Source organism: Ovis canadensis, chromosome 5, assembly GCF_042477335.2.
Source record: "Ovis canadensis isolate MfBH-ARS-UI-01 breed Bighorn chromosome 5, ARS-UI_OviCan_v2, whole genome shotgun sequence".
NCBI lineage: Eukaryota > Metazoa > Chordata > Mammalia > Artiodactyla > Bovidae > Ovis > Ovis canadensis.
Window position 1 is genome coordinate 28,461,122 of NC_091249.1, and position 24,897 is coordinate 28,486,018.

The 24,897-nt window shown below is 53.4% G+C and overlaps 3 protein-coding genes across 9 annotated transcripts; 2 read left to right on the plus strand and 1 right to left on the minus strand.

The window, feature by feature from the left end:
- The first annotated feature begins 167 nt into the window (after positions 1-167).
- Positions 168-8,320, plus strand: PLPPR2 (phospholipid phosphatase related 2). 6 transcript variants are annotated; one of them, XM_069589263.1, is made up of 10 exons: positions 168-313; positions 1,565-1,739; positions 2,569-2,648; positions 3,223-3,411; positions 3,538-3,673; positions 4,298-4,569; positions 5,500-5,676; positions 6,405-6,527; positions 6,849-6,900; positions 7,034-8,320. In XM_069589263.1, the coding sequence occupies exons 3-10, from the start codon at positions 2,583-2,585 to the stop codon at positions 7,375-7,377; spliced, it is 1,359 nt and encodes a 452-aa protein (XP_069445364.1). In that variant the 5' UTR covers positions 168-313; positions 1,565-1,739; positions 2,569-2,582; the 3' UTR covers positions 7,378-8,320. The 6 variants fall into 6 exon arrangements, with proteins under 6 accessions (XP_069445364.1, XP_069445367.1, XP_069445365.1 ...); XM_069589266.1 differs by having other exon boundaries at positions 6,405-6,511; XM_069589264.1 differs by lacking the exon at positions 3,223-3,411.
- Positions 8,321-12,790: 4,470 nt separating this feature from the next.
- Positions 12,791-14,456, plus strand: SWSAP1 (SWIM-type zinc finger 7 associated protein 1). The gene is made up of 2 exons (XM_069589255.1): positions 12,791-13,088; positions 13,624-14,456. Exons 1-2 carry the CDS (start codon positions 12,843-12,845, stop codon positions 14,128-14,130), a joined length of 753 nt encoding a protein of 250 aa, XP_069445356.1. The 5' UTR covers positions 12,791-12,842; the 3' UTR covers positions 14,131-14,456.
- Positions 14,457-15,522: 1,066 nt separating this feature from the next.
- EPOR (erythropoietin receptor) lies at positions 15,523-20,982 on the minus strand. 2 transcript variants are annotated; one of them, XM_069589278.1, is made up of 8 exons: positions 20,762-20,982; positions 19,772-19,907; positions 19,206-19,384; positions 18,971-19,128; positions 18,334-18,487; positions 18,159-18,246; positions 16,316-16,403; positions 15,523-16,222 (listed from the first exon to the last, which is right to left on the minus strand). In XM_069589278.1, the coding sequence occupies exons 1-8, from the start codon at positions 20,874-20,876 to the stop codon at positions 15,611-15,613; spliced, it is 1,530 nt and encodes a 509-aa protein (XP_069445379.1). In that variant the 5' UTR covers positions 20,877-20,982; the 3' UTR covers positions 15,523-15,610. The 2 variants fall into 2 exon arrangements, with proteins under 2 accessions (XP_069445379.1, XP_069445378.1); XM_069589277.1 differs by having other exon boundaries at positions 15,523-16,403.
- Between the last annotated feature and the right edge of the window lie 3,915 nt (positions 20,983-24,897).

Consider the following 24,897-nt stretch of genomic DNA (forward strand, 5'->3'; position numbering starts at 1 on the left):
TCAGCACCCACCAGGGTCCTCCCTTTTAACCTCGTCTTCGTTCCCTCATGGCTCGCCCCCAAAAGCAAGTGGGGCCCCGCCCCGATCACGCTAATGAGACATCGCGAGGCCCCGCCTCACGGGTTATGCAAATGATGTCCCTGAGGCCCCGCCCCTCCCTCCGGCGCGGAGACTGCGCGGCGCGGCCGGGCTGGCCGACCGCGTCTCCATCTCCGCGTTCGCCTGCTGGCTGGCGGTTGGTTTGTCTGTCCGTCCCGCCGCGCCGGGGCCGTCTAGGTGGAGCCAGGGCTCAGGAGGCGGTAGTGTCGACCCGGTGAGGGGGAGGGCCTCGGGGCGCCGCCTGTACCTCTTCTCGCCGGCTTCCGACCCTCGTTGTGTGTGTCTGCCAGGGTTCGGTTCGTGTGGGTCGGGTCCCCTGCGGGTACAGCGCGGGGAGGGGGAGGGGAGGCTGCGAGCTGAGGCTTGGGGACCCAGCTAGGGGAGGGATGGGTGGGGACAGTTCCCCGATGAGGCTGACCGTGACTGGGTGGTTGTCGTTATGTGTCAGTGTGTGTGTGTGGCATCAGGGGTGTCCGTGTGGTGGCTGTGTGACTGTGTCTCCCGTGGCTGTCTTTGTGTGATTGTCACCGTGGGTATCACTCTGATGGTGACCGTGTGGTGGTCGTGTTGCTGTGGCCGCCTTTGAGTGGCCCTGTGACTGCTCTCACAATGATTGTGTGGCTGTCTCGGTGTCTGTGTGGTTGTATGCATGTGACTGTCATTGTGTGGCTGTTGTGTGTTTTTTCTGATGGTGTGTGGGGGTCCATTGTTATGTGACTGATCGTGTGCCTTTCTTATGTGTCTGTGTGCAAGGCTATGCCATGGTCCCTGTATGTGCCCTTGTGTGGCCATGTGGATGTGGTTGTGGATGGCAGGGCTCTTCCGTGACAAGGTGGACCCGAGACTTAATATGTGTCATTCTGTGCCTTGTAATTGGGGGCGTGACGCTGTGACCAGTTCTGTGACCCCCCCCCCCACTGTGTGTGGTGACTTTTTTTTGATGTGACTCTTAAGTGTATTGGTAGCCTTGAGTCTCTGTCCCTGATGGGGGTGGAGTAGGGCTGTATGTGGGGCCATGAGGTGTGTGAAGGACCTCCTGTTGTGTCCCAGTGACTGTGTGTGTTGGGGGCAGGGGATTTGTTTGATCTGCGTGGGTGTCTGTGACAGGCTGTGTGCACACCATGCTGTGTGAGTGTGCAGTTGTGTGTAGTGGGTGTTGGGCACCTGTCTGAATGAGCGAGCCCATCTTGTTCATCACAAGGCTGACACCCAGTGCATTGCCTGGAATCCAGCAGGCCCTTCATCCTTGTTGGTGGGATAAACGAATACTGTTCGATTGGATATGTGTGTGTGTGTGTGTGTTGGGGAGGGTGGTTGGGATGGAAGCTCTGGCTGAGTTGTGTATTCTGAGAGGGGTGCCGATGTGTGCCTATGTCTCTGTGAGAGTGAGGGGGCCGTGGCTGGGTAGGCACCTCGGGCATCTGGGCTCTCTGGTGTGACCCTCATCCCACATGTAACGTTGCAGAGCAAGCGACGTGGATGGGGCACTGGACCCAGAGTGCTTACCCCTGCCTGTCTGGGCCTCAGTTTCCTCATCTGGGCAATGGGGGTGACCATCCCTGCCCTGCTGGCTGCCAGGAGCGGCTGTGAGTCTGTGGGCGTGGCAGCAGCCTGCAGGAAGCCATAGGGCCCATTCACAGGTGAGGTCTGGCTGGGAGAATGGGTCCAGCAGGTGTGACTGTGTAGGCCTCTCAGTGCTGGGGACTGACTGAGGTTAGACTGGGGAGTGGGGGAGGGTGAGCGGGTTGAGGGGGAGATAGCCCTCTCTCATAATACAGGGAGGCAGACGGGCTGGGAGGAGGGGAAAGGAAGGAAAGAGGGAGAGGCAGCTGGGAGAGAGGGAGGGCCTGGCCATCAGCCCAAACCAGTCAGGCACAGCCCATGGGGACAGGAGAGGGAGGCCCCTGTGGGCTCTGGGGGAAGTGGTATGGGGGGAGGGGCCTGGTGGAGGTGGGTAACAGGGAGCATAGGGCTTCCTGTAAAGCACGTAGGGGAAGAATATGGGGTCTCCTAAAAACTAGTGGGGGTGAGGAATCTTATTTGTAGAAGAGGGGTTCCCTTTAAGCAGGATAACTCTCTGCTGAAGGCCAAGGGGAGGGTTCCCACATGCTAAGGGAGACAGGTCCCCCTACAAGGTATGGGGTCAGAATCTGTGCAGGCTGTGGGGGACCACTATAGAATCGCTGGGCACCCCAGCAGAGGCTGAGCTGACCAGATTGTATCGGTGGAGGCACGTGCCTCCAATAAGCTGGGATGGGGGAAAGACCTGGGTATGTGGAGGCGTGGCCAGAAGGCTCAAGGGGGCGGGGCCGCGGCTCCTTGGCTGTAGTTGGAAGAGCCAGGCTTAGGGGGTGGGGCCAGGTGTAATTGGAGGGGCCAGGGTGTGGCCAGAAGACTCCGAGAACAGATGACCTGAGGCTCTCTCTAGACCCCGCCCCTGGCGGTCCCATTCCCTCTGCATCTCCACAGGCCCAGCCATCACCATGGCGGGAGGGAGACCTCAGCTGAAGAGGAGTTTTTCCATCATCCCCTGCTTTGTCTTCGTAGAGGTGAGGAGCGCAGTTCCTCCCTGGCCCAGACCCTCAAGAGGGAGGAGGCACCTTCTGAAGTGGCACTCCCTGGGGTTCCAACCGACCTCTGCCCATCCTTACTGTGGAACTCTGGGTACCTCACATGCCTTCCCAAGCCTCAGTTTCCTCATTTGCAAATGGGCACAATTGGCATCCCTCCCTCTCTCTTAGGGCTGTTATGAAAGTAAAATGGATTAATTCTAGAAAAAGGTTTAGTATGACGCCACAGTAAGAGTTACACCTGTTGTGGCTGCTCGTGTTGGGTTGGTGCAAAAAATTTGTTATGGAGAAACCCAAATGACTTTTTTTGGCCAACCCAAAATTTCTACCAGGGGTTTTCTTTTTCTGTTGCTCTGTCCCTCCACCACATTCACTTTTTGAGCCCTGGCCCTGTTCTCTCTCCCTCTTCCCAGTCCGTTCTCTCTCTGTATCTCTCCTCCTTGTCTCTTTCTCCATCTCTCTGTCTCTGTCTCCATGGCTCTGACTCAGACCTGACCCTTTCTTTCCTCTCTCTTCTCTGTCCATCTCTCTCCCCACCCTGACTGGACGGCAGTCTGTACTGCTGGGCATCGTGGTCCTGCTTGCCTACCGCCTGGAGTTCACAGACACGTTCCCTGTGCACACCCAGGGCTTCTTCTGCTATGATAGTACCTATGCCAAGCCCTATCCAGGGCCTGAGGCTACCAGCAGAGCACCCCCAGCCCTCATCTACGCCCTGGTCACCGCTGGGCCCACCCTCACGGTGAGACTGGTGGTAACCTGGCTCAGACTATGGGAAGGGCGTTCCAGGAGGCAGGAGGGCCATGGGATGGTGGGTGGAGGACTGGGTTTGAAGGCCAAGAAGACCACACCTTGGTCTTGCCCACAGATCCTGCTTGGGGAGCTGGCGCGTGCCTTTTTCCCTGCACCACCCTCAGCCGTCCCCATCATTGGGGAGAGCACCATCGTGTCCGGGGCCTGCTGCCGCTTCAGCCCCCCACTGCGGAGGCTGGTCCGCTTCCTGGGTGAGTGACTTGGTCAGGGGTCAGCCGTGCAAAATGGAGATGGGCCAGGCTCAGCCATAATAAGAATTTCAGGGGGAAAAGGGCCCTAGAATGTCCATGATGGTGACTTCATGGAGCAAGAGGAATTTGGGCTGAGGGCAGGCCTAGTGGAGGTTCTGGAGATATGGGTGTGCCCTAAGCCAACCATGATGGCAACTCTAAGAGGAGGGCCCCAAATTACCACAGGAAGAATCTCAGGCAGAAAAAGCACAGGAGGTCCTCGGGGCAGTGGGGTGAGATCCCTGGCAGTGCTCTAAATATGGTCTCAGCCGCAGTTGGTGGCCTTGGGGTAGAAGGGCAGAGCTCACCCGACATGGTGGTCCCTGGGGCAGAGGGCTGAAGATCCTCCAGGAGAAAAATGAGCAGCTCAGTAATAGCAAGAACAGAGGCAGGTAGAGGAGGCTCAGAATGGCATCCCAAGGGAACATGGCCCAACTGTTATGGAATATGGTGCTAGGGGGAGTCCACGGTGTGCTTTCATGTCAGTCACAGGAAGAAAGATACAGGGACCCAGATGGACCTTAAGGAGGCTCACAGAACAGCTGCTGGGCCCTGGCATGAACCCCTTCTCTCATCTTACCCCAGGGGTCTACTCTTTCGGCCTCTTCACCACGACCATCTTCGCTAACGCGGGGCAGGTGGTGACCGGCAATCCCACGCCTCATTTCCTGTCTGTGTGCCGCCCCAACTACACAGCCCTGGGCTGCCCGCCACCCTCACCGGACCGGCCAGGGCCCGACCGTTTTGTCACTGACCAGGGTGCTTGTGCCGGCAGCCCCAGCCTGGTGGCTGCTGCACGCCGCGCCTTCCCCTGCAAGGACGCTGCCCTTTGCGCGTATGCCGTCACCTACACAGCGGTAGGAGCCCCGAAATGGAGGCAAGGCAGTTGGGGGCGGCCAGCGGTCAGAAGACCCCGTGGGCTGGGGCCTCCAATCCCTCCCAGAGTGAGGCCACGCCCTATGTCACTGTGGCTCCGCCCCGAGGGCGGAGGCTCTGGCTCCACCCCTTGAATTCTGGTCACGCCCCCATCTTGAGTCAAGAGCCGTCCCTTGGTGTTTGACCACGCCTCCAGACCCACTAACCCCGCATCCGAAGGAGGCTATTTATTGTCTCAGGTCTATAGACTCTGTCCAGTGAAGCCTAGCCAACTCCCTACAATGTCACAGGTCCTGGTTATTGGCTGGGTGACTAGGTAGTGGGCTTTCAACTTTGTCCCCTGGAGCCCTTGTCCCCCACTTTGACATCACCTTTTATTGGTCTGGCCATACTCCTGAGTCAATTTCGCTGAAACTTCCTGGTTCTTGTCCCCTGCTTTTCCCTGGTCACTCCCACTGTTGCTCTGACTCCTTTTTCTGGCGTTGGGGACTATGCTTCTAACCCTGTCAGTGGTCCCCAGGTATTTGGGGACTCCACCTCTTGGAGCTCCTGACAGCACTTGTCGTTTGGGCCTGACTCCATCCTCTGACTTTTAGGCTATACCCTCAGCCAGCAAGTATCTTTCACCATCTGTGATTGGTCTCCCAGAGACCTGGGGCCCCAGACCCTATTTTCTGCTCATGGGTGCTCAGGCTACACCCTCTTCCCTGCAAAGGCCCACTGGGGGTCCATGACTCCATCCCCTGAACTCCAGTCCCCCTGGCTGTGTTCCTTGGAGCCCCTGGCCAGTGCCTCCAGCCCCAGCGCAGCTTCTCAGGGTTCAGACCTCACCCCCTTCCCTGAATGTAATGTCCACTTGAGTCTGGGAACTGCTGCCGCCGTGTGACCTCTGACCTGTCCGGCTCCCGCAGATGTACGTGACACTCGTGTTCCGCGTGAAGGGCTCCCGCCTGGTCAAACCCTCACTCTGCCTGGCCCTGCTGTGCCCTGCTTTCCTGGTGGGCGTGGTCCGCGTGGCGGAGTACCGCAACCATTGGTCGGACGTGCTGGCTGGCTTCCTGACAGGGGCAGCGATTGCCACCTTTCTGGTGAGCCCCTTGCCTTCCATCCCTGACCCGAAGCAGGACTGCGTAATGATGAAGGGTGTGGACTCTGTGTGACCTTGGGCAAGTCCCTTAGCCTTACCTACCTGGGACATTCTCATCTGTGAAATGGGATAACAGGTTTGGGACCCGGGTAAGGCAAGTGAGGCACTCCCTTGAGTACACCAGCTAAGGGGTATGCCAGAACACTCAAGATCAAGGGAAACGTTATAAATAATAATATAAAATAATATTAATCATGATAAATTTTATTTTATTTATTAAAAATAAGTTTTTTGGAGGCACATGGCATGCAAGATCTTAGTTCCCTGACCAGGGATTGAGCCTGTGTTCCCTGCAGTGGAAACAGAGAATCTTAACTACTGGGCCACCAAGGAAGCCCCAAGATAAATAATATTCTAATGAAATATTCTTCCAAATCAGGATTAATGCAAAAACCCATGTTGTCCAAAATGCCAAAGGTTTAAATAAGGACAGGATTAGATCCTGTTGTTACACAACTCAGTGTCACTTGCCTCCCCGTGTGAAATAAGTAATAAGGGTACCTGTCTCTTAGTAAAGTGGAAACAACGGTGTTTGCCACATTGTAGGCACCATAAAAGTGTTACCTGTTCTTGAAAACCTAAGCCTCAGTTTCCCTATCCGACAAATGGGAATAGTAGTCTGCCTTATTGGCTTCAGGCCTCAACACACCCCTTTCCCTCTGGCGACAGGTCACCTGTGTCGTGCACAACTTCCAGAGCCGGCCAGCCTCTGGCCGAAGGCTCTCCCCTTGGGAGGACCTGAGCCGAGCCCCCACCGTGGACAGCCCCCTCGAAAAGTTAAGTGTGGCCCAGGTAAGGGGGGCCGGGGGCTGCTCCCGGCTGGAGAGGGTGGTGGGTGGAGGGGGACCAAGGAGGGAGGAAGTCGGGCAGGCGGTGGGGGGGTCTCAGGGCCATGGAGGGGTAGAGGGATCACTCACTTCTGTGGACCTGGGTCCCGGGGGAGCTGTCCCACAGAATGGAAGGGTGTGTCCCCCCTCCCTCTCAAGGAGACATGATTAATCCTGAAAACTTGTTACCTGTTCCACTGGGCTCTGTGCACTTTGAGCCCCTTGTGGCTGTGGCCAGCGGTGCCCAGGGGGCCACTAGCCCCTCCCCTCTGCCTCTTTGTCTCAGGAACCCGAGGGCTGCAGGCCGCATTCGACACCGGCACGGCTCACCCCATCCAGTGAGTATCAAGGGGGGTGGGAGGATAAATGGGGGGACTTCCAGATGGCTGTCACTGCCACAAAGGTGTCACTGTGCTCTTGTGGCCCCTCCCAAGCTTTCTAATCCCTTGACTTCTGATTCCTGATCCCTAGAGCCGCAGAACTGCGCCCGCCGTGGCCACCTGATCCCCAACTGCGTGTCCTCCAGGGCTCCAGCCATGTGTTCATCGCCCCGTGTGCCCCGCCCTCGATTGAGGTCTGAGCCGACGCCCCTGCCTCTGCCCCTGCCCCTGCCGGCACCAACCCCCAGCCAGGGCCCCTCACCCTCTTCGCCTGGGCCTGGGGGGCCGGGCGGGGGTGGTGGTCGTGGCCGGAAGCTGCTGCTGCCCACACCCCTGCTGCGGGACCTATACACCCTTAGCGGACTCTATCCCTCCCCCTTCCACCGGGACAACTTCAGCCCTTACCTGTTTGCCAGCCGCGACCACCTGCTGTGAGGCCTGACACCCACCCAGAATCTGCCCAGTCCCCATTTCTTCCCTGCCACGCGTGTGTGTGCGTGTGCTGTGTGAGTGCCAAAGCCCTTGTCCCCAGGCCAGCCAGGCCCAGACATCAGAGGATGGCTGGAAGGACATTGAGGGGACCCCCTGTCTCTTGCCCTCTGGGACATCCAAGTGGGCCTAATTGGGAGGTGGGTCCTTGCCTCCTAGGATTGCCCTTTTAAGGGCCAAAGCCTGATCCCATTGGCCATTGCCCAGCCAATGGGAGCTTCCCAGTACTCAGAATTCTAGCCAAAAGGAGTTTACTCCAGCCAATAGGAGAATCCCCATCGTTTCTTAGACACCTCAGGCAAGAGGGCAACTCTAGTCAAGTGTTCAGCCTCTGAACAACAAATAGGAGTCCTTGGTTCTTAGAATCTCAAGGTGGGTGGGTATGATTCCAGTCAATGGGGGACCGCCCATGTCGAGGCATGTGCAAAGGAGAGAGTGCTCTCTCCTCAGAATCAGAGTCCAGCTGGAGGGTGGGGGGCAGGCTCCCCCATGGCAGGGTCCTTGGGGTACCCCTTCCTCTCTCAGCCCGTCCCCCTTGTGCAATCTCTCACCCAATCTCTCTTAACTCCAAACTTGTGCAGGGCTTGCCCCATTTCAGAGGTTTTGGGGTTCAGGGTGCTGCATTCCCCCTTGCCTGTGCCCAGATCACTTCAAACCCTTCTGTTATTTATTAGGGCTGTGGGAAGGGAGTTTTTTTTTCCTTAGAACCACCCCTGTTCTTCACACTGCCCCCCCATGCCTCAGCCTCATACAGATGTGCCATCATAGAGGCATGGGTGGAGCAAAGAGGGCTCCCCACCCCCGGCAGCCAAAGGCAGTGGGCAGGGGAGACACTGCCCCCGTTTCACACCCCCTCCTCATCTTTAATAAAGACCTGTTTGTAACAGAAGTTTGGCCACCTGCCTTCCTTCTCCAGGTGGCAGGGGTGAAGGACTTTGATGTTGGGTGTGGGTGTCAGTGAGGCTGGGTGTGAGTGTATAGTCACAGGGAGATAGTGGAGAGGCAGCATGGGGCTGTAGGGTCCATGACTTGGCTTTAATCCAGGCTCAGCATTTCTTGGTCGTGTCACCTCAGGAAAGTTAATTGACCTCTCTGTGCTCTCGATTCTTCATCTGTCAAATGCAAACAGCCCTGCAAGCCACATGTAAGGCACACAAACATACTGTGAGGGGCCTCATGTGACTGTCTTCCTCAGGTGGCTGGCCTGTTCTGACCATGGCCAGGGTACTGAGGGTATAGGGAATACGGTGAGGGGACCACAGAGGTCCTGATAGAAGGGGATGCTGAGGGCAGTAGGAACCTCCACGCTGAATCCCCGACTACGTGGATTTGAGCAGGGGTTTTGATTATGAGGTTGTGCTGAGGACCAACCCCTGAGGGGCGCAGCAGAGATTGGGGAAGGTAGAAAGACAAGGAGCCACATACAGCACCCCCCGACAGAAACACACTGTGGCTTCAAGAGACTTCAGACAGGCCATTCAGGGCACGGAGTCATTTAAAAACCAGGGAAGGGAAGTCTGCTTTCCTTTCACATTTATTCATTCATCCATCCATTTATTCAGTCAAAAAACATTGTGGAGCACACCCCACCCCACCCCCATGCGTGCCAGGTGCTGTTTTGTTAGGCAAAGGGGCTGCAGTGCTAAGCAGAACAGACACACAATCCTGCCTTCATGGAGCTCACATTCTAACACCAGAGAAAGAGTAAACAAGATAAATAAGTTAGCGACAAAACTACAATTCCCAATTTCAAGAAGGTCTGGAAACCAAAATTATCCTCATAACTCATTTGTGGCAAAACCTGACCTGAACTGACATAAGGTCATGATAGCTTTCATTTGTTTAACTTTATGTGAATATTCTTATGTTTCATTGTAGATATAGTGTTTGATTTAGAATGTTACCCCAGGTCCAACTAGGGGTGTTAATCAATACATTGTATTTACACCGTAGTACCTTTTGAAAATCTGAAAAAAATCTAAATTTCAAACTGCAGGATCAAGAATTTGGGTCAGAAATTGGTATCGTTGATATGTTAGATATTGATAAGTAATAAACAGAAAACTCAAGCTAGAGAAGACAATGGGACAACTTTGGAATGAGGACATGGTTTGCAATTTAAAGAGAGTGTCCAGGGAAGCTATTTCTGAGGAGTTGGCACTGGAGATGTGGTGTGGAGAGAGGGAGGGTCGAGAGCCCTGCAAATAACCGCAGTGTGGAGTGGGGGAGTGTTCCAGGCAGAGGGAACAGCAAGAATGAAGGCCCTGAAGTGACAATGTCCCGGCTTTGTTCAGGGAACAGTGAGGAGACCTGAGTGGCTGGAGCAGATCAAGCGACGCGGAAATAGAAGGGAAAGGAAGTGTGCCTGGAAGAGTGGGGTGTGGTTGATTCTGCATTGCAAGAAATGAGATGGACGCATGAGACGGCTGAAGGCAGAGGAGGGATAGCATCATGTAGCCCCCTACTTCACCGCATGGAGTATCTACTTCCAGGGCTTGCCTTTCCCTGAGCCCCGTAGCACAGCTGCTTCCATGGGGCCCAGCAGAGAAGCAAAGTTTCAGCACAACGGACAGCATTCTACGAACAAACCAGTTGGCGCTGTCCATGGTTCTGATGTTAAGCCCGGGCCAAGAAAATGTCAGGTTGGGGCTGCCGGGCACAAAGAAGTGTCTGGACCCGCTAGGGAGGGTGGAGACTGCAGTTCTGGCCTTGCCCACTCCCATTGCAGGGTGGATAATCTCAGGTCGAAAATCCAGATAAAGATGTTCCTGCTTACTCAAAAGGCTTCTCCACATGACCCACCGCCTCTTATCCTCAAGTTGACCAAAACTGAGCTCCTTTTTATAATGTAAGTCAGACCATGACCCTCCTGTGTTCAAACGCTCTCTGGGCTCTCCATGGCACCCGATCTAAAAGCCAAAGTTCTCCCAGTGCCTCCAGTCCTTTGCACTTTCAGGTGCCTCCCCCCTGGAATTCTCTTCCCCCTCATATCTGCATGATTCGCTCCCTGCACCTCCTAGGAGCCTTTCTTCAAGTGTTACCTTCTCAGGGAGGCCTGCCCCTACCATCCTATTCAAAATTGCAAAAATCAAACAATTGTCCCTTCCCTTCCTTTCCCTGTGCAAATCTCTCTCTCTCTTTTTTTTAATACAGACTTATCATCTGCTCATAGACTATTTAAATGCTTCATTATGCTTGGTGGCCATTATCACCTCCCTCACTAAGATGTCAGTTCCACTAAGACAGAGATTGTTGTTGTCTGTTCACTGCTGAGTCAGTGTGCCTCCTAGAACAGGGTCAGGAACAACATACCTGCTCAATAAGTGTTTGCTAAATGAATAAACTTATCACTTGAGGATACCAACAAACTGGGGAGGAGTACAGACTGACCCTGACTGTCCACCTCACCCTTTGGTTCTGCCTCCTCCAAGGAGCCCCTATAAGGTAAAGTCCTTCTGTCAGGACATGAAGATGGGGTCCCAAGGAGCAAGGGAAAGAAGCAGTGTATGCATGAGAGATACACCTAATGTCTGCATCTCTGCCAGTATATGCATTCAGGAGCACCTATCCTATGTCAGGTGCCATTCTAGGAGCTGGAGACCCAGCAGTGAAAGAAAGAGGGACTCTACCCCAATTGAGCTGACATTCTAGTGGGGAGAGAGGCAATAAGACAAATATACGGCTGGAAGTGATAAGTATTTGAAAAGAAAATAAAGGTGAAGAAGCAGTGAAAGAGTGAGGAGGGGTGTGATTTTACACAGGTAGTCAGGAAAAGTGAGTGATATTTGAGTAGAGACCTGAATAGAATGGAAAAAACGAGGGTTAGATATCTGGGAGCTGAATGCTCTAGGAAATGGAACAGCAAGTGCAAAGGACTTGAAATGGGGCTGTGTTCAGCATGCTCTGGTGTTTATAACTATGTGGAACTGTGTGATACAGGTGCTTGTGTATTTAGAGTGTTGCAAAGCGAGGTGAATCAGGGGATGAGGTGGTGCATTTGACAGGACAATGTAACAGTGTGACTCATGTGTGTGTCGGCAAAGGAATTGTTGTATCAGACTGTATCTGGTGTGCTTGCAAAAGAAAGGGTGTGGGGGCATGAATGTGAGAAAGAGTATGTATGGGGTGCCTTGTGTCAGGATATGATTGTGAGCATGTGAGTGGTGGGGATTCTGAAAGTGAAATATATGCAGAAATGCCCTGTCTGTGTGTGTGTGTGTAGGAGTGCCTGTCTGTGTGAGTGGGTGTAGGAGTGTGGGGGTGCCTGTCTGTGTGAGTGGGTGTATTGAGGGATGTTGTGAAGCTCTTTTCTGGCCCCAGAGGGAGAGAGCGAGCCCTGGAAATCTCAGTTCCGCCCTGCCCCTGGGTCTCCTGGCAACGGCACCACTTTGAAGTTACCAGGAGACAGAGTTGCTAGGGCAACAGGGCTGTGAGTGGCAGCTCTGGGGAGAAGTCTGTGAAGATATCCAACCAGTGCTCACTTGGTCACTCACCTTGTTCTTCCTTCTCTCCCAGTTTCCAATCTATCCTACCTTTATTTATTCATTCCTTTAACAAGCCTTTGTGGAGACTCTGCAATGCCCTAAGCACTGTCTGGGCGCTGGAGATACTGAAGTGAATATGACAAAGAAGGTCCTGCTGTGGCTCTCCCTCAGTCCCCCAGCCCCGGCATCTTTGCCTCTTCTCTCTCTTCTCTCTCTGTCTCTTTTTTTTTTTTTTTTTTTTTTTTTGTTCTATGGTCCTGCCTCTCATTGTACCCTAAGCAGGACTCAAGAAGCCCCCAGGCCAATAAGGAAGCCAGCTGCGACTCTTCTCACAGACCCTCAAAGACACTCCTTTGCGGTCTGACGGATGTTCTGCACATGAATATCCTCAAGCTTGCAACCCCAAACACACACACATTTGTGCAAGCATTCATTCAAGTGCAGAGAGAGACAGCGCATAGCTTATCCACTTCTCCCCTTCACTGTCATTAGGTAACACCAGCAGAAGCGCGCGCACACACTTTCATCGCAGTATTCCTGAGATACCATGTGCTCCATTCTACAGGTGGGCAAAGCTGAGGCTCAGAGATTTTAAGTAATGTGTCCGTGATTAGGGCCTGTTCCGTCCAACTCTCAACCCTTTTATTGTCTGATTAGCTGCTTAGCTCACAATAATAGTGTTCGTGGTGCTTCCGCCAGCGGACTCACTTACGAGAGGGCCTTATCGCCCTGAAACGCCTCCATTTGTTGCTCAAACTAGGTTATTTGCCCCTTCACCAGGGGAGGAGCTAGGAAACGTCGATCTAACTTTGAGGAACAGATTTTTGGACTAATGAAGAAGCTAAGTGCACTGTAACCAATGAGACCCCGCCATGGGCGGGATTAAGGGCAGGCACCGGCCGCCGATTGAACAGAAGTACGCGGCAAATGGCGGAGACGCTGAGGCGAGTGCTGAACCTGGGCAGCGCGGCGGGCCCCGGGAAGAACACAGCTGAGGCCGAACCGCCTTTGCTGTTGCTCGGCGGCCCAGGCTCTGGAAAGACAGCTCTGCTATTCGCGGCGGCCCTGGAGGCGGCAGGGGAAGGCCGAGGCCCAGTCCTCTTCCTGACCCGGAGGCCTCTTCAAAGCCTGCCCCGCAGGACTGGACCGGCGCTCGAACCACTGCGATTACAAGTAGGGGACCAGAGGCGGACCAGCCCGTAGCGGGGCTAATGGGGGATTGACTGACAGGCGGAGACAGACCAATGGCGGAGACGAAGCAAACATTGTGGGAAGGAATATGGACGAGTTGGGGATGGGACTATACGAAGCCTTGTTAAGATTGAGTGAGAAACTATCCAATGAGGGGGCAGGATCCACAAATTTGCGTTCCAAGGGGTGGGGTCAGGGGCGGAGCCAAACAAGAGTCCTTGGTGGAGGTGGGCGCTATGGGCAGGTTTTACGTGGAAAGATTGCCCTAGAGATTTGGCAGAAAGGCATACCTGTTCTTAATAATACCGGGCAGTGACGAGTGCAGGGTAAGAAAAAAACGAGGGTAAGGGGTTGGTGAACAGAAGAATATTCGATCCCTTTGAGCTGCTTCACGCTCGAACCAGAGGTCTAGTGGGTGAGAACCTCGTCCGGGGGAGTATGCAAGGAAGCAGCGCTGCTCTAACTGGAAGCCCCGCTTCCCATGCTGAATCTGGCCCTTTCCTTTTTCCCTTTCTAGAAGATCCGCTTCCAGTACCCACCCTCAACCCGTGAGCTCCTCCGGCTTCTGTGCTCTGCCCATGAGGCCCGTGGACCAGCCCCCTCACTCTTGCTGCTTGATGGCCTGGAGGAATACCTAGTAGAAGACCCTGGGTCCCAGGAAGCCGCCTACCTGGCTGCCCTGCTTCTGGACACAGCTGTCCACTTCAGCCACCGGGTTGGGCCTGGCCGGGGCTGTGGGCTCATTGTGGCCCTCCAGACCCAAGAGGAAGGAGGAGACAGTGGAAATGCTCTGCAGCTGGCACTCCTTCAGAGGTATTTCCCTGCCCAGTGCTGGCTGCAGCCGGATGCAGCAGGCCCAGGACAGTGCTGCCTGCGAGCCTCCCTGGAGCCAGGTGGGCTGGGCCCCAGGGAAGAATGGTGGGTGACTTTTCAACCAGATGGAGAGATGACAATCACCCGATGGCCCACCCAGTTGGTTGACACCAGCTCGCACAAGGGTTCAAGCTCTGGAGGCCAACCATGAGGTTTGGAGTGTGACAACTTCTCTATGCCTGTTTCCCGGTCTGGAACACCTGCGTCAGTTCAGTTCAGTTCAGTCGCTCAGTCGTGTCCGACTCTTTGCGACCCCATGAACTGCAGTATGCCAGGCCTCCTTGTCCATCACCAACTCCCAGAGTTTACCCAAGACAGATGCAAATTCAAAGCCCTTAAGATTGTAAAGTGCTTTTTCGCTCGTAAATATACCATTATCCTGTATATATTGTGCCCAGCCAACATATTGTTGAATTTTTCTGTTTTGAATTTTATAAAGAATTTCATGATAAATGTAATCTGAAACTTCCCTCTCAACACTGGTACTAAGATTCGGCCACATTTTCATTCATTCCTTTTTCCATACTGCATGTAATTCCATGAGTGACTATACCCTACATTAGGTATGATCAGATTGACTTATTTACTGCTATTACCATTCATACACATATCCTGGTCCATGTGTGTGAGGGTTTTGTGGGTACATATCTAAAAGTGGAATTGCTGGAATAGAAGGTATGCTTTCCTAGGTTATGTCAAACTTTTAAAAAGCAGTTAAGCCGAAACTTCCAATGAGCCACTTGATTGACTTTTCGTGTCATCAGAGTGCTTTCTTAGAACCAGACTTGGAATAAAGCCTTAGGAATTAATGTTAGTATTATTATTAGTGGCAAAGACTAGCTAGCTGCTCATTAAACAGCTCGTCTCTCCTGGGTGCACAGCTGAACTACATTTCCCAGCTGTCCATGGTTCTTACTAGAGTCACATGACCATTTCTAGCCAGCAGAATTTGTGAAGATGTGGCACCCACCTCCAGGCTACATCCCTAAAGTGGCCTACAAAAATCTGCTGTCTCTTGTTGGCTGGAAGGATGCAGAGGGTCCATCTGAAGACCCCAGAGTACCCCTAGGAGATGGTTAAGCTACAGCCTGGGTTTCTGACTCATCCCAGGGATAAGCTAACCATCTGTTTGAATTGTATGAGAGAAAGTGACTTGGTGACTCAGCTGGTAAAGAATCTGCCTGTAATGTAGGAGGCCTGGGTTCAATCCCTTGGTCGAGAAGACCCCCTAGAGAAGGGAATGGGTTGTTGTTAGGGCAGCTAGCATAACTTATACTGACCAATTCATTCTGTTATTATTATTCAGATTGTCAGGTCAGAATTTTAGACTTAACTCCAGACTTGCTGCTGCTGCTTCTATGGCCTGGGCCCAGGAAAAAGATGGGGCTGACAGGTAATTATAGAAGTCACGACAGGAAACTTGTATATATTTATATATAAAGTATATATATATATATATATCTACACAAAAAAACTGTACATTTAAAAATACTGCAAGGCTGTGACTTTGAGCAGGATGACTTGAGCAGAAAGCCAAGGTCAGCAGGCCTCACTGACCCTGCTGGATAAACCTTGGGTCTGGAGTAGCAGTGCGGTCATTCTGGGTCTCTGTGGCTCTGAGGGCTGGAATCCTAGGAGCAGGCCACGTAGCTCGGGGGTGAAGGCTTGGGAGCTGGGATGAGGCTGTTCTCATAAGGGTTGGAGTAGGGACCATTGGATGAACCCCCCTGGGCTTCCTGGGAACCCCCTGAGCTGTAGCCAGTTGAGATGCCAGAGTCAGACACCACGAGGTACAGGTACTTTAGGTGGGGTGGGGTGGGGAGCAGCTCAGGGGGCAGTGCCCTTGGGCGCAAGAGCTGGGAGCTGGGGTCAAGAATGGTGTACTCAAAGCTGGCAGCAGAGGCCCCCTCCGGCCCAGGCTTCAGGGCCAAAGCGGATGTGCAGGAGGACGCTTCTGAGGCTTCATCCGTGGTCACTATGTCCATATCGCCACAAGGCTGCAGGAGGTCCTCACTCGGCGGACTCCGGGGCAGCAACCACTTGTCCAGCACCAGGTAGCTGTCTTGGGCATGCTTGCTGCCCACCGGCTCCAGGAGGGACCCCCCGTCATCTGCCCCAGGTTCCACTGCCTGTGTCACCCCCCAGCAGCACTCAGAGAGGACTTCCAAGAGGGCAGGTGGGTCCTCTGGGAAGGGGGTGCTGGGGCTCCACCACAGACAGCCGTCAGTCTGGTACAGCCACAGCTGGGGAAACAGCACCAGCTTGCTCAGAGACTTGGAGTTCGGCCACAGGAGCAGGGAAGCCCCAGGCCTGGAAGGAACAACCAGGCCGCCTACCTGGAAGTTACCCTTGTGGGTGGTGAAGAGGCCTTCAAACTCGCTCTCAGGGCTTGGGATGCCAGGCCAGATCTTCTGCTTCAGGGTCCTGGTGAAACCGGAACAAACAGATGCCTGGGCATGTGTCACTGAACAGTCACCGACACCCCCTCAGCACCATCCCTGGGGCAAAGAGACGCCTAGTCCCTTGCGGTCATGTTGAAGGCAGAGGAGTGCATGGGACTGAGGAACAGGGGTTCTGCCAAAGCATCTGCAAGGCCCTACAGAAGGGCAATGGGAACAGGGTTTTGAAGGATACATAGGAGTTCAATATACACTGCCTTATGGTCCCTCTAAAACCCACCCAGGCTTGTCTGAAGGTCCATTATGCTACTTTCCTCCTCACTCTTTCCCATGGTTCTCCAGTGCATTCAGGCTAAAGTCCAAACTCCTCCATACAGAACGCCCTACATGATCTAATCCCTGATACCTCCCTCATCCCCCTCACCCCACCTTACACACTCTGCTCTAGGCATACAGCTTTTCTTGCAGCTGCTTCAATGTTCCAAGCTCACTCCCATCTCAGGACCTTTGCACTTGCTGTTTTTCGCTGCCTGCTTTTCACGCGGCTGCCTCTTTCCCAGGATTCAGGTTTCTGCTCCAATGTCACCTCCTCTCACCTATCTATTCTGTCATGTCCCCCTGTGCATGCATGCTAAGTCACTTCAGTCATGTCTGACTCTTTGTGACCTTACGGACTGTAGCACACCAGGCTCCTCTGTCCATGAGATTCTCCAGGCAAGAATACTGGAGTGGATTGCCATGCACTCTTCCAGGGGGTCAGCCCAACCCAGGGATCGAACCCGAGACTCTTATGTCTCCTGCACTGGCAGGGGAGTTCCTTACCACTAGTGCCACCTGGGAAGCCCGATATTTCTGCTATCTCTCATCACAATTTATAATCAAATATCTGTTGGTTTCCTTATTTGTTGTGTGACTCAGCTATGAGATCCACAAGAGTAGAGACATATTTGGTTGGTTCTGCTCTTTCTTCCCAGTGCCTAGCACAGAGCTGGCACTCAGTATTTCCCAATCAAGTAAATAAACAAGGCTTTGAAAGAACTAGGAGATTGCTTGGCAGGCACGGCAAGAAGGACATTCCTGGCAGAAGGAACAGTGTATCCCAAGGCTTGGGGGTGTGAACACACATTGTATGTAATTGGGTTACAAAAACTGAATTACAAAAACCTCAGGATGGCTGGTCATGTCATAAAACATCTAAGGAGCTTGGCAACCGGTGAGAGGCATTTGGGGCTAAATCGTTTCATGAAGCCCATTTGGTTGGCTTTACAGAAGTTGATGAAACTGGGAAAAAAGTATTCAAAAAGAAGGGCTTCCCCGGTGGCTCAGTGGTACAGAATCCGCCTAAAAGGCAGGAGATGCAGTTAGACGCAGGTTCCATCCCTGGGTCGGAAGGATCCAGGAGGAGGGCATGGCCACCCACTCCAGTATTCTTGCATGGAGAATCCCAGGGACAGAGGAGCCTGGCGGTCTACAGTCCACGGAGTCGCGAAGAGTCGTACACGACTGAAATGATTTAGCATAGCACGCATGCACGTTCACAAGAGAATCCAAGAAGGAGCAGACACTGAGGTAGGAGGAAAACCCAAAAAATATATGCCCAAGAGCAGAGAATTTTAAATAAGAATCTGAGTGTGACTTGGCTTGCATCCCGACCCTGCCACCGACTTTTCATTCTGTAACCCTGGGCAAGTGCCTGCCCATCTCTGAGCCTAGGTTTTCACAGGGAAAGGGGAAAGTTAGTGGAGAGGAGTCTGAGCCAGATGCCGAGTGGGGCGCTCACCGGCGGTGGGAGAGCAGGGCTAGCACGGCCAGCAGCAGTAGAATGAGCACGAGGACGAGGGAGAGCGTCAGGATGAGGGGGTCCAAGTCTGGGGGAGCAGGGAAGAGGTCAGGGCAGTGAACTTGGCCCCCATGCTCCGCCCAGCCCCTCCTACCTCCCTTGCCTGGGGCCTCACCACTAGCAGTCAGCAGTGACGCAGGCTCGGACCAGGCGCTCCAGAAGCCACCGAAGCTGGGCTCGGCCATACGCGCGCGTACCATGAAGGTGTAGCGCGTTCCGCCCCGCAGGTTGCTCAGCAAGCACTCCGTGCGGCCGTCGAGGATCTCCACCTGTAGGCGGGGCCCGGGTGAGGGGTGTGGCCAATAGGGGCAGGGAGGGAAAAGGAGGGCATGTGGGGGTGGACTCTGAGGGAGCCAGCCAATCAGAAAAAGGAAGAACAGAAACCAAGCATGGGGAGGCGGGCAATGAAAGTAGGAGGCGGGGCCCAGGAAGGCTTGGGGCCAATCAGGATAGGGCCCAGGGTAGAAACGGGCGCACTCCGGCTATTTAACAGCTGGGCCTGCGCACAGACAGGGCGGGCACTGGAGCGGTCTAGGGTTCCGGACAAGAGTTAAGAAAGGTTGAGTCCAGGTGGGCTTGGGGCAAGGGGGTCATTGGGAAAGGGGACAAATCAGTGGACGTGGAGATGTCTTGGGCAGGGCGTGGAAGGGACGAGGCCAACGGGGCGGGGCCCTAGTGACAGTCTGGGTGAGACTTAGAGCGCCTGTCTAGTCTGGAGCCCTTTGGGGCTAGGTTATAGGGGCGGGCCTCACCCTCTGTGCGCCCCCTGCGGCGTTCTCTGCCGAGATGTTCACCTCATAGCGGATAAGGCTCGCCATGGGTGCCCCAGGCGGCGGGAGCCAGCGCAGTACCACGTGGCCGCCCTCGTCGGCCCGCCGAGCCACAAGCCTGGCGGGAGGGTCTAGGAGCACTACGGAGAGGGGTTTGCTTAGGTGGGCGGAAACTGGGACTCCCTCCCGACCAATCCCCCGTTCCCAGCGCACTTACCCACTTCGTTGACGTGAATGGTACGGCGGTAGCGTGAAGCGCCCGAGGAGGCCGCAGTGACGTGCAGCTCTAGGGGCACGAAGCTCGACGTGTCGGCTGTAGGCAACGAGCACCAGAAACGCACCAAGCCGCGGGCGGTGGGCGTCTGATGCAGGCGGCATGGCTTCCACGGCTCACCCCTGTTCAACCAGGAACCAGCGAGGGTAGGGGGATCAAGTTTGAGGTTTCGCGGGGACCGAGGGCGCGTTTCTGGACACTACCACCAGGGGGCGTCGCAGCCCCGACGTACGCGACGCCTTAAGTCCTGCTTTGGAGCGGTATTGTTCCTGCCCTGAAGTTTGCGGTTGCCCTCCAGCAGTGATCACAGGAGTGTTCCAGCCCCGACCACTAGGGTGCACGTCAGCTCTGACTCCGTGGGCTTCCCACAAGGGCCCACCAGCGGAGATGCCAGCCGGTCCCTGGCACCAGGAAACATCCCAAGATGCGAGCTCCTGGGAAGTCTGCCCGGCCAGCCCGCCCCCTGCACCTGTGGGGCGCTCCATCTGACCCCGCCTCGTCCAACTCACTCGAGCTGGTAAGAGAAGCTGTAGTTGTCCGGGCCGACTCCGGCGGTGGCCGCTTCCTCCCAGAAACACACCAAGTCCTCCAAGCGCTCGGTGAAGCACAGAAACTCATCAGGCTCGCGGGCTGTCAGCAGGGCCGCTGAGGATGGGGGTAAGGGGAGGGGGTCAAGGGACCCGAGCCCCTTTCTCGAGCCACAGCATCCTTCCCTCCCTCCTGCTGCCTGTGCGGACCGATAAGAAAAAAAAGCCCCGCCCCCGTTCTTCCAGCGGGGCCCTTCAAAGGGTCCGCCGAAGTAGTGCCCCCCAAACTTCCAAGTGTAGGTTGCGTGTCTTATTGTCTCCCTCCAACACACACGCCGCCCACCAGCGACCGGCTTTGCTGAGCGTAGCATTCAAGGCCTCCGCCTCCCGCTGCCGCCCCCGCCCCAGCCTAGGGACTTGCGTGAGGGTGAGTGTGTGTGCAGGAGGCGGGGTCCCCTATCAGCCCCGGCAGGCTCCCGGCGGCCCGATAGCGCCAACCGTGCCCCCCGTTCCCCTCCCTCAACCCCGCGGACCCAGGGATCTGGCGCCCGCATGCCAACCGTGTTTACAGTTGCCTGGGGCTCGGCCCCTCTGACTCGGACTCGGGTTTTACCCTCCCTTCCCACTTGGAGGTCGGCTAGATCTCCTTAGCTCAGCGACTCTAGAATACAGGACTCTAGACTACAGCACCACCCCTGCCCCATTTAGCGTTTAGCACGTCCCAAGTTCGTTGAAGAGATAAAGCAGGACTCTTATGCCCCTTTCTAGCTTCTCCCCCAGAATCTAATCTGGGGATATAGACCCCAGCATGCCATGAGATCCCAGTCTAGGGGTTCAGACACCATCTTGGGCCCCAGGTCACAGACTCAGAATGAGAACCTGGGTGGCCCCAAGGATCCGGGCAGGAAGTTCGGGTCCCAATATTGCCCTCCAAGATCCAGTGCTGGGGTCCACACTCAACTCCACCCTTACCTTTGTTTTCAAACTTGAGGTCCGTTGGGTTGGGTGGGGGAGCCCAGGCTGCCCCGGCGAGCAAGAGGCAGAGGAAGCCAATTCCAGGAGGGAGGGGTGCCGGGAGATGATACATAACGTAGCCCCTAACGCCGGGGGCCCAGGGCTCCTGCCCTCCGCACCCCCACTTCTTCCGCCCCTGGCACAGGCCACAGCTGGGTCAGCAGCTGCCTCCGCCGGACACAGCTGACCAGGCCTTCCCGGCCAGGCGCCTCCAAGTGGCAGCTCCCCCGAGGGGGCGGGACCAGCAGGCAGCCCGAGCTGAGATAAGAGGGAGGCAGCCGCCCTGTGGGGCCTGGTTACAGAGAGCAGGGGCCCTGAGCTCCGCACCTCCTTGAGGGTGGAGGGAAGGAACTGCTCTGCTTTCTGCCTCAGACACACTTTCTTGCTGTGTGACCCTGGACGGGTTACTTACCTTATCTGAGCTTCAGCCTTTTAATCTATAAAATCCGACTTGGCACATAGCAAGCATTCAAAAAATGTAAACTGTAACTACTGATATTATCGTACTAATCAACATCTCTTCCCAGTCTGGGTAGGAATATAATAAGCCTAATAGTAGCCGTTGAATGTTTGCACAATGTTGGGAAGTACTGCCAGATAGTAAGTAAGTAAGAAAGAGCCTGCATTTGTAAAAATTACATGTATTCTAGAATGCGAGATTTTATTTGTGATTTTGGGGGCATTTTCTGCTTACATGTGTATACTCTTGGGATTTTATTTTACAAGGAACGTGCAGTTCTTTCAATAATCTGTAAAGTATAGAACAAATCATAAAAGCTGTTCTCTCTCGGGCTGAGCTTCAACTGGGGTAAACACCCTCCGCCCAAAAGAGATGCATGCCTGGGGAAGCAGGGGGTACCTACCTTATTGCGTCAGCCAGCCCCAGATTAGCCAATCAGAGAGCTCCATTCCCTGGAGCACGGTAATTGGTTCAGGGGTGGCATGTGACCCAAGGGGATCCAATGAGCTTCCATTCTGGGACTTTTCCCTGGAGTAGCTAGGAAAGGAGGTGCAGCTTTCTATTAGATGACGGGGTAGGCAGATGGAGTAGCCAGAGACATCTTTGTCATTAGGAGGAAAAAAATTGGCTGATGGTGAAGCTAAGGTGGGCTTCTGCACTGTCTATTCCCTCCACTTGCAAGGTTCTTCCTCTACATGGACATGCAGCTCACTTTCAGTTTACTCAGGACTCTAACTAAACGTCACTTCCTCAGTGAAGTCCTCCTGGATCACCTGTTCAAAATAGCAACCCTCTCACCGCCCACCCCTCACCCCCCACAATGTCAGTCCTTAAATGGTTTGGCAGCAGCAGCAGCAGCAGCATTTTGCATTCCCTGTACTTTTCGTATAAATATGTAATATGTATTTGATGTTTTGTTATTGATTCGCCACCTTCATTAGTCTGTTTTGTTCATTTCTATATCCCCAGCACCTACAACAGAGCCTGGCATACAATAGGAGGTCAGGAAATATTTGTGGAGTAAAAGATAAGCGAAAAACCAACCTGAGAGGTGTAGGGAGACAGCTGACCTGTGTTAGCCACTGGAGAGAGCTATTCCTGAGTACTCCTACACCTGTTTTTTTTTTTTTAACCTCCTGCACTTTTAAAAACAGAAGTGGAGGGATTCCCTGGCTGTCCAGTGGTTAGGACTCTGTGCTTCTGCAGGGGGCGTGGATTTGGTCTCTAGTTATGTAACTTCTACGCAGAGTACATCATGAGAAACACTGGACTGGAAGAAGCACAAGCTGGAATCAAGATTGCTGGGAGAAATATCAATATCCTCAGATATGCAGATGACACCACCCTTATGGCAGAAAGTGAAGAGGAACTAAAAAGCCTCTTGATGAAAGTGAAAGAGGAGAGTGAAAAAGTTGGTTTAAAGCTCAACATTCAGAAAATGAAGATCATGGCATCTGGTCCCATCACTTCATGGGAAATAGATGGGGAAACAGTGGAAACAGTGTCAGACTTTATTTGGGGGGACTCCAAAATCACTGCAGATGGTGACTGCAGCCATGAAATTAAAAGACGCTTACTCCTTGGAAGGAAAGTTATGACCAACCTAGATAGCACATTGAAAAGCAGATATATTACTTTGCCAACAAAGGTCCATCTAGTCAAGGCTATGGTTTTTCCAGTGGTCATATGTGGATGTGAAAGTTGGACTGTGAAGAAAGCTGAGTGCTGAAGAATTGATGCTTTTGAACTGTGGTGTTGGAGAAGACTCTTGAGTCCCTTGGACTGCAAGGAGATCCAACCAGTCCATCCTAAAGGAGACCAGTCCTGGGTGTTCATTGGAAGGACTGATGCTGAGGCTGAAACTCCAATACTTTGGCCACCTCATGCGAAGAGTTGACTCATTGGAAAAGACCGTGATGCTGGGAGGGATTGGGGGCAGGAGGAGAAGGGGATGACAGAGGATGAGATGGCTGGATGGCATCACCGACTCGATGCACATGAGTTTGGGTGGACTCTGGGAGTTGGTGATGGACAGGGAGGCGTGCAATTCACGGGGCTGCAAAGAGTCGGACACGACTGAGCAACGGAACTGAACTGAGGGGAACTAAAATCCCACATGCCTTACTGAGGAACAAACAAACAAACAAAAAAAACAAGTCAATGAGAATCTCTTCCTCAGGAAATTGGCATTTGGATTGTGCTTGTGTGTGTGTGTGTGTGTGAGAGAGAGAGAGAGAGAGAGAGAAAGAGGCAGAAACTGTAAACTGTTTCCTTGGGTAAGAGCATATGTTCTGATGCATTCCACGTGTCACTTGCCCTGAAACCTTAGATAAGCTACTTAACCGTCGCTCGTCTTGGTTTTTCATGTATAAAATGGGCATGATAATAATGCCCCCTCATAAGGCTTATGTGAGGATTATGAATAGATTACATCAGGTTATGAGAACATGCCTGCCACACAGTAAGTGCTCAGTAAGGACAGCAATTATTTGCTTAAGCTAATTTAAGAAGGACAGGGAAGATTGTGCTGCAGTCCATGGGGTTTGCAAATAGTCTGACATGACTTAGTGACTGAACAACAATAACAATTTAAGAATACTGTTACTTACATCCAATTGCTTTTTTAAATGAATTAATTTGGCTGCATCAGGTCATAGTTGCAGCATGTGGGATCTTTTGTTGCAGTGTACAGATTCTCTAGTTGTGGCATTCAGGCTTAGTTGCTTTGAGACACATGGGATCTTAGTTCCCTCACCAGAGATCAAACCCTTGTCCCCTGCATTGCAAGGGGAATTCTTAACCAGTGAACTGCCAGGGAAGTCCCAGGCATTTTCCTTGCATGGCAGGTGGACCTGGTGGGGTGTAGCAATGGCACTGCCCCATGAGGGTGATCCTGCCTTGGAGTGGGGCAATATTCATTTATTAACTTTTTTCTTTTTTGGCTAGTGTAACAGAGACCCAAATAATACTGATGGCTTAAATAAGCTGGGCATTTAAGAGGAATATGTATTTATTTGGCTGTGTTAGGTCTGAATCACAGCTCACAGAATCTTTAGTTGTGGTGTTCAGCATTTGGCATCTAGTTCCCTGACCAGGGATGGAAGTCAGGCCCCCAACATTGGGAGTGCAAAGTCTCAGCTGCTGGAGTGCCAGGGAAGTCCTGAGATAGATATTTATTTTCTTTTGTACCAGTTCAAGTAGCAGCAATACAGTATGTTTGCTCCGTGGTCTCAGAGGGCCATGATCCTTCCAGTTTGCAGCTCAGTTGTTCAGATGGTGTAAACCACCCAGTCCAAGCTGATCCACTCCATATCTTCATTCTAACCAACCCAAGGCAAAAAAAGGCAGGAGAGGACATACCCCTTCTCTTTAAGGGCAGAGCCTGGAATGTACCCACATCCTTTCCCTTTACAACTCATTGGCTGAGACTTGATCATATGACCACATTTCACTGCAAGGGAGACTGGAAATACAGTCTTTACCCTGGGTAGCCAGTTGAAAAATCAGTGTTTCTGTAACCATAGAAGGTTATTGGATTTCGGGAGTCAATGGACAGTCTCATTCTCAGAGCAAATCAGAGGCAAGAGACTCTGTTAAAAGTCCTGGTGACATCTTTTGAGTCCCTGGATCCAAC

Bases quoted from the DNA above. Each gene is read 5' to 3' on its own strand.
- SWSAP1 (XM_069589255.1), top strand. From the start codon at position 12,843: ATGGCGGAGACGCTGAGGCGAGTGCTGAACCTGGGCAGCGCGGCGGGC. The intron at 13,089-13,623 runs GTAGGGGACCAG...TTCCCTTTCTAG, and splicing joins TCGAACCACTGCGATTACAA to AAGATCCGCTTCCAGTACCC.
- EPOR (XM_069589277.1), bottom strand. From the start codon at position 20,876: ATGTATCATCTCCCGGCACCCCTCCCTCCTGGAATTGGCTTCCTCTGC. The intron at 19,385-19,771 runs GTGAGTTGGACG...CTGGTTGAACAG, and splicing joins AGCTTCTCTTACCAGCTCGA to GGGTGAGCCGTGGAAGCCAT. The intron at 16,404-18,158 runs GTGAGCGCCCCA...CGGTTTCACCAG, and splicing joins GCCCTGCTCTCCCACCGCCG to GACCCTGAAGCAGAAGATCT.
- PLPPR2 (XM_069589263.1), top strand. From the start codon at position 2,583: ATGGCGGGAGGGAGACCTCAGCTGAAGAGGAGTTTTTCCATCATCCCC. The intron at 3,412-3,537 runs GTGAGACTGGTG...TCTTGCCCACAG, and splicing joins CCGCTGGGCCCACCCTCACG to ATCCTGCTTGGGGAGCTGGC. The intron at 6,901-7,033 runs GTGAGTATCAAG...CCTGATCCCTAG, and splicing joins GGCACGGCTCACCCCATCCA to AGCCGCAGAACTGCGCCCGC.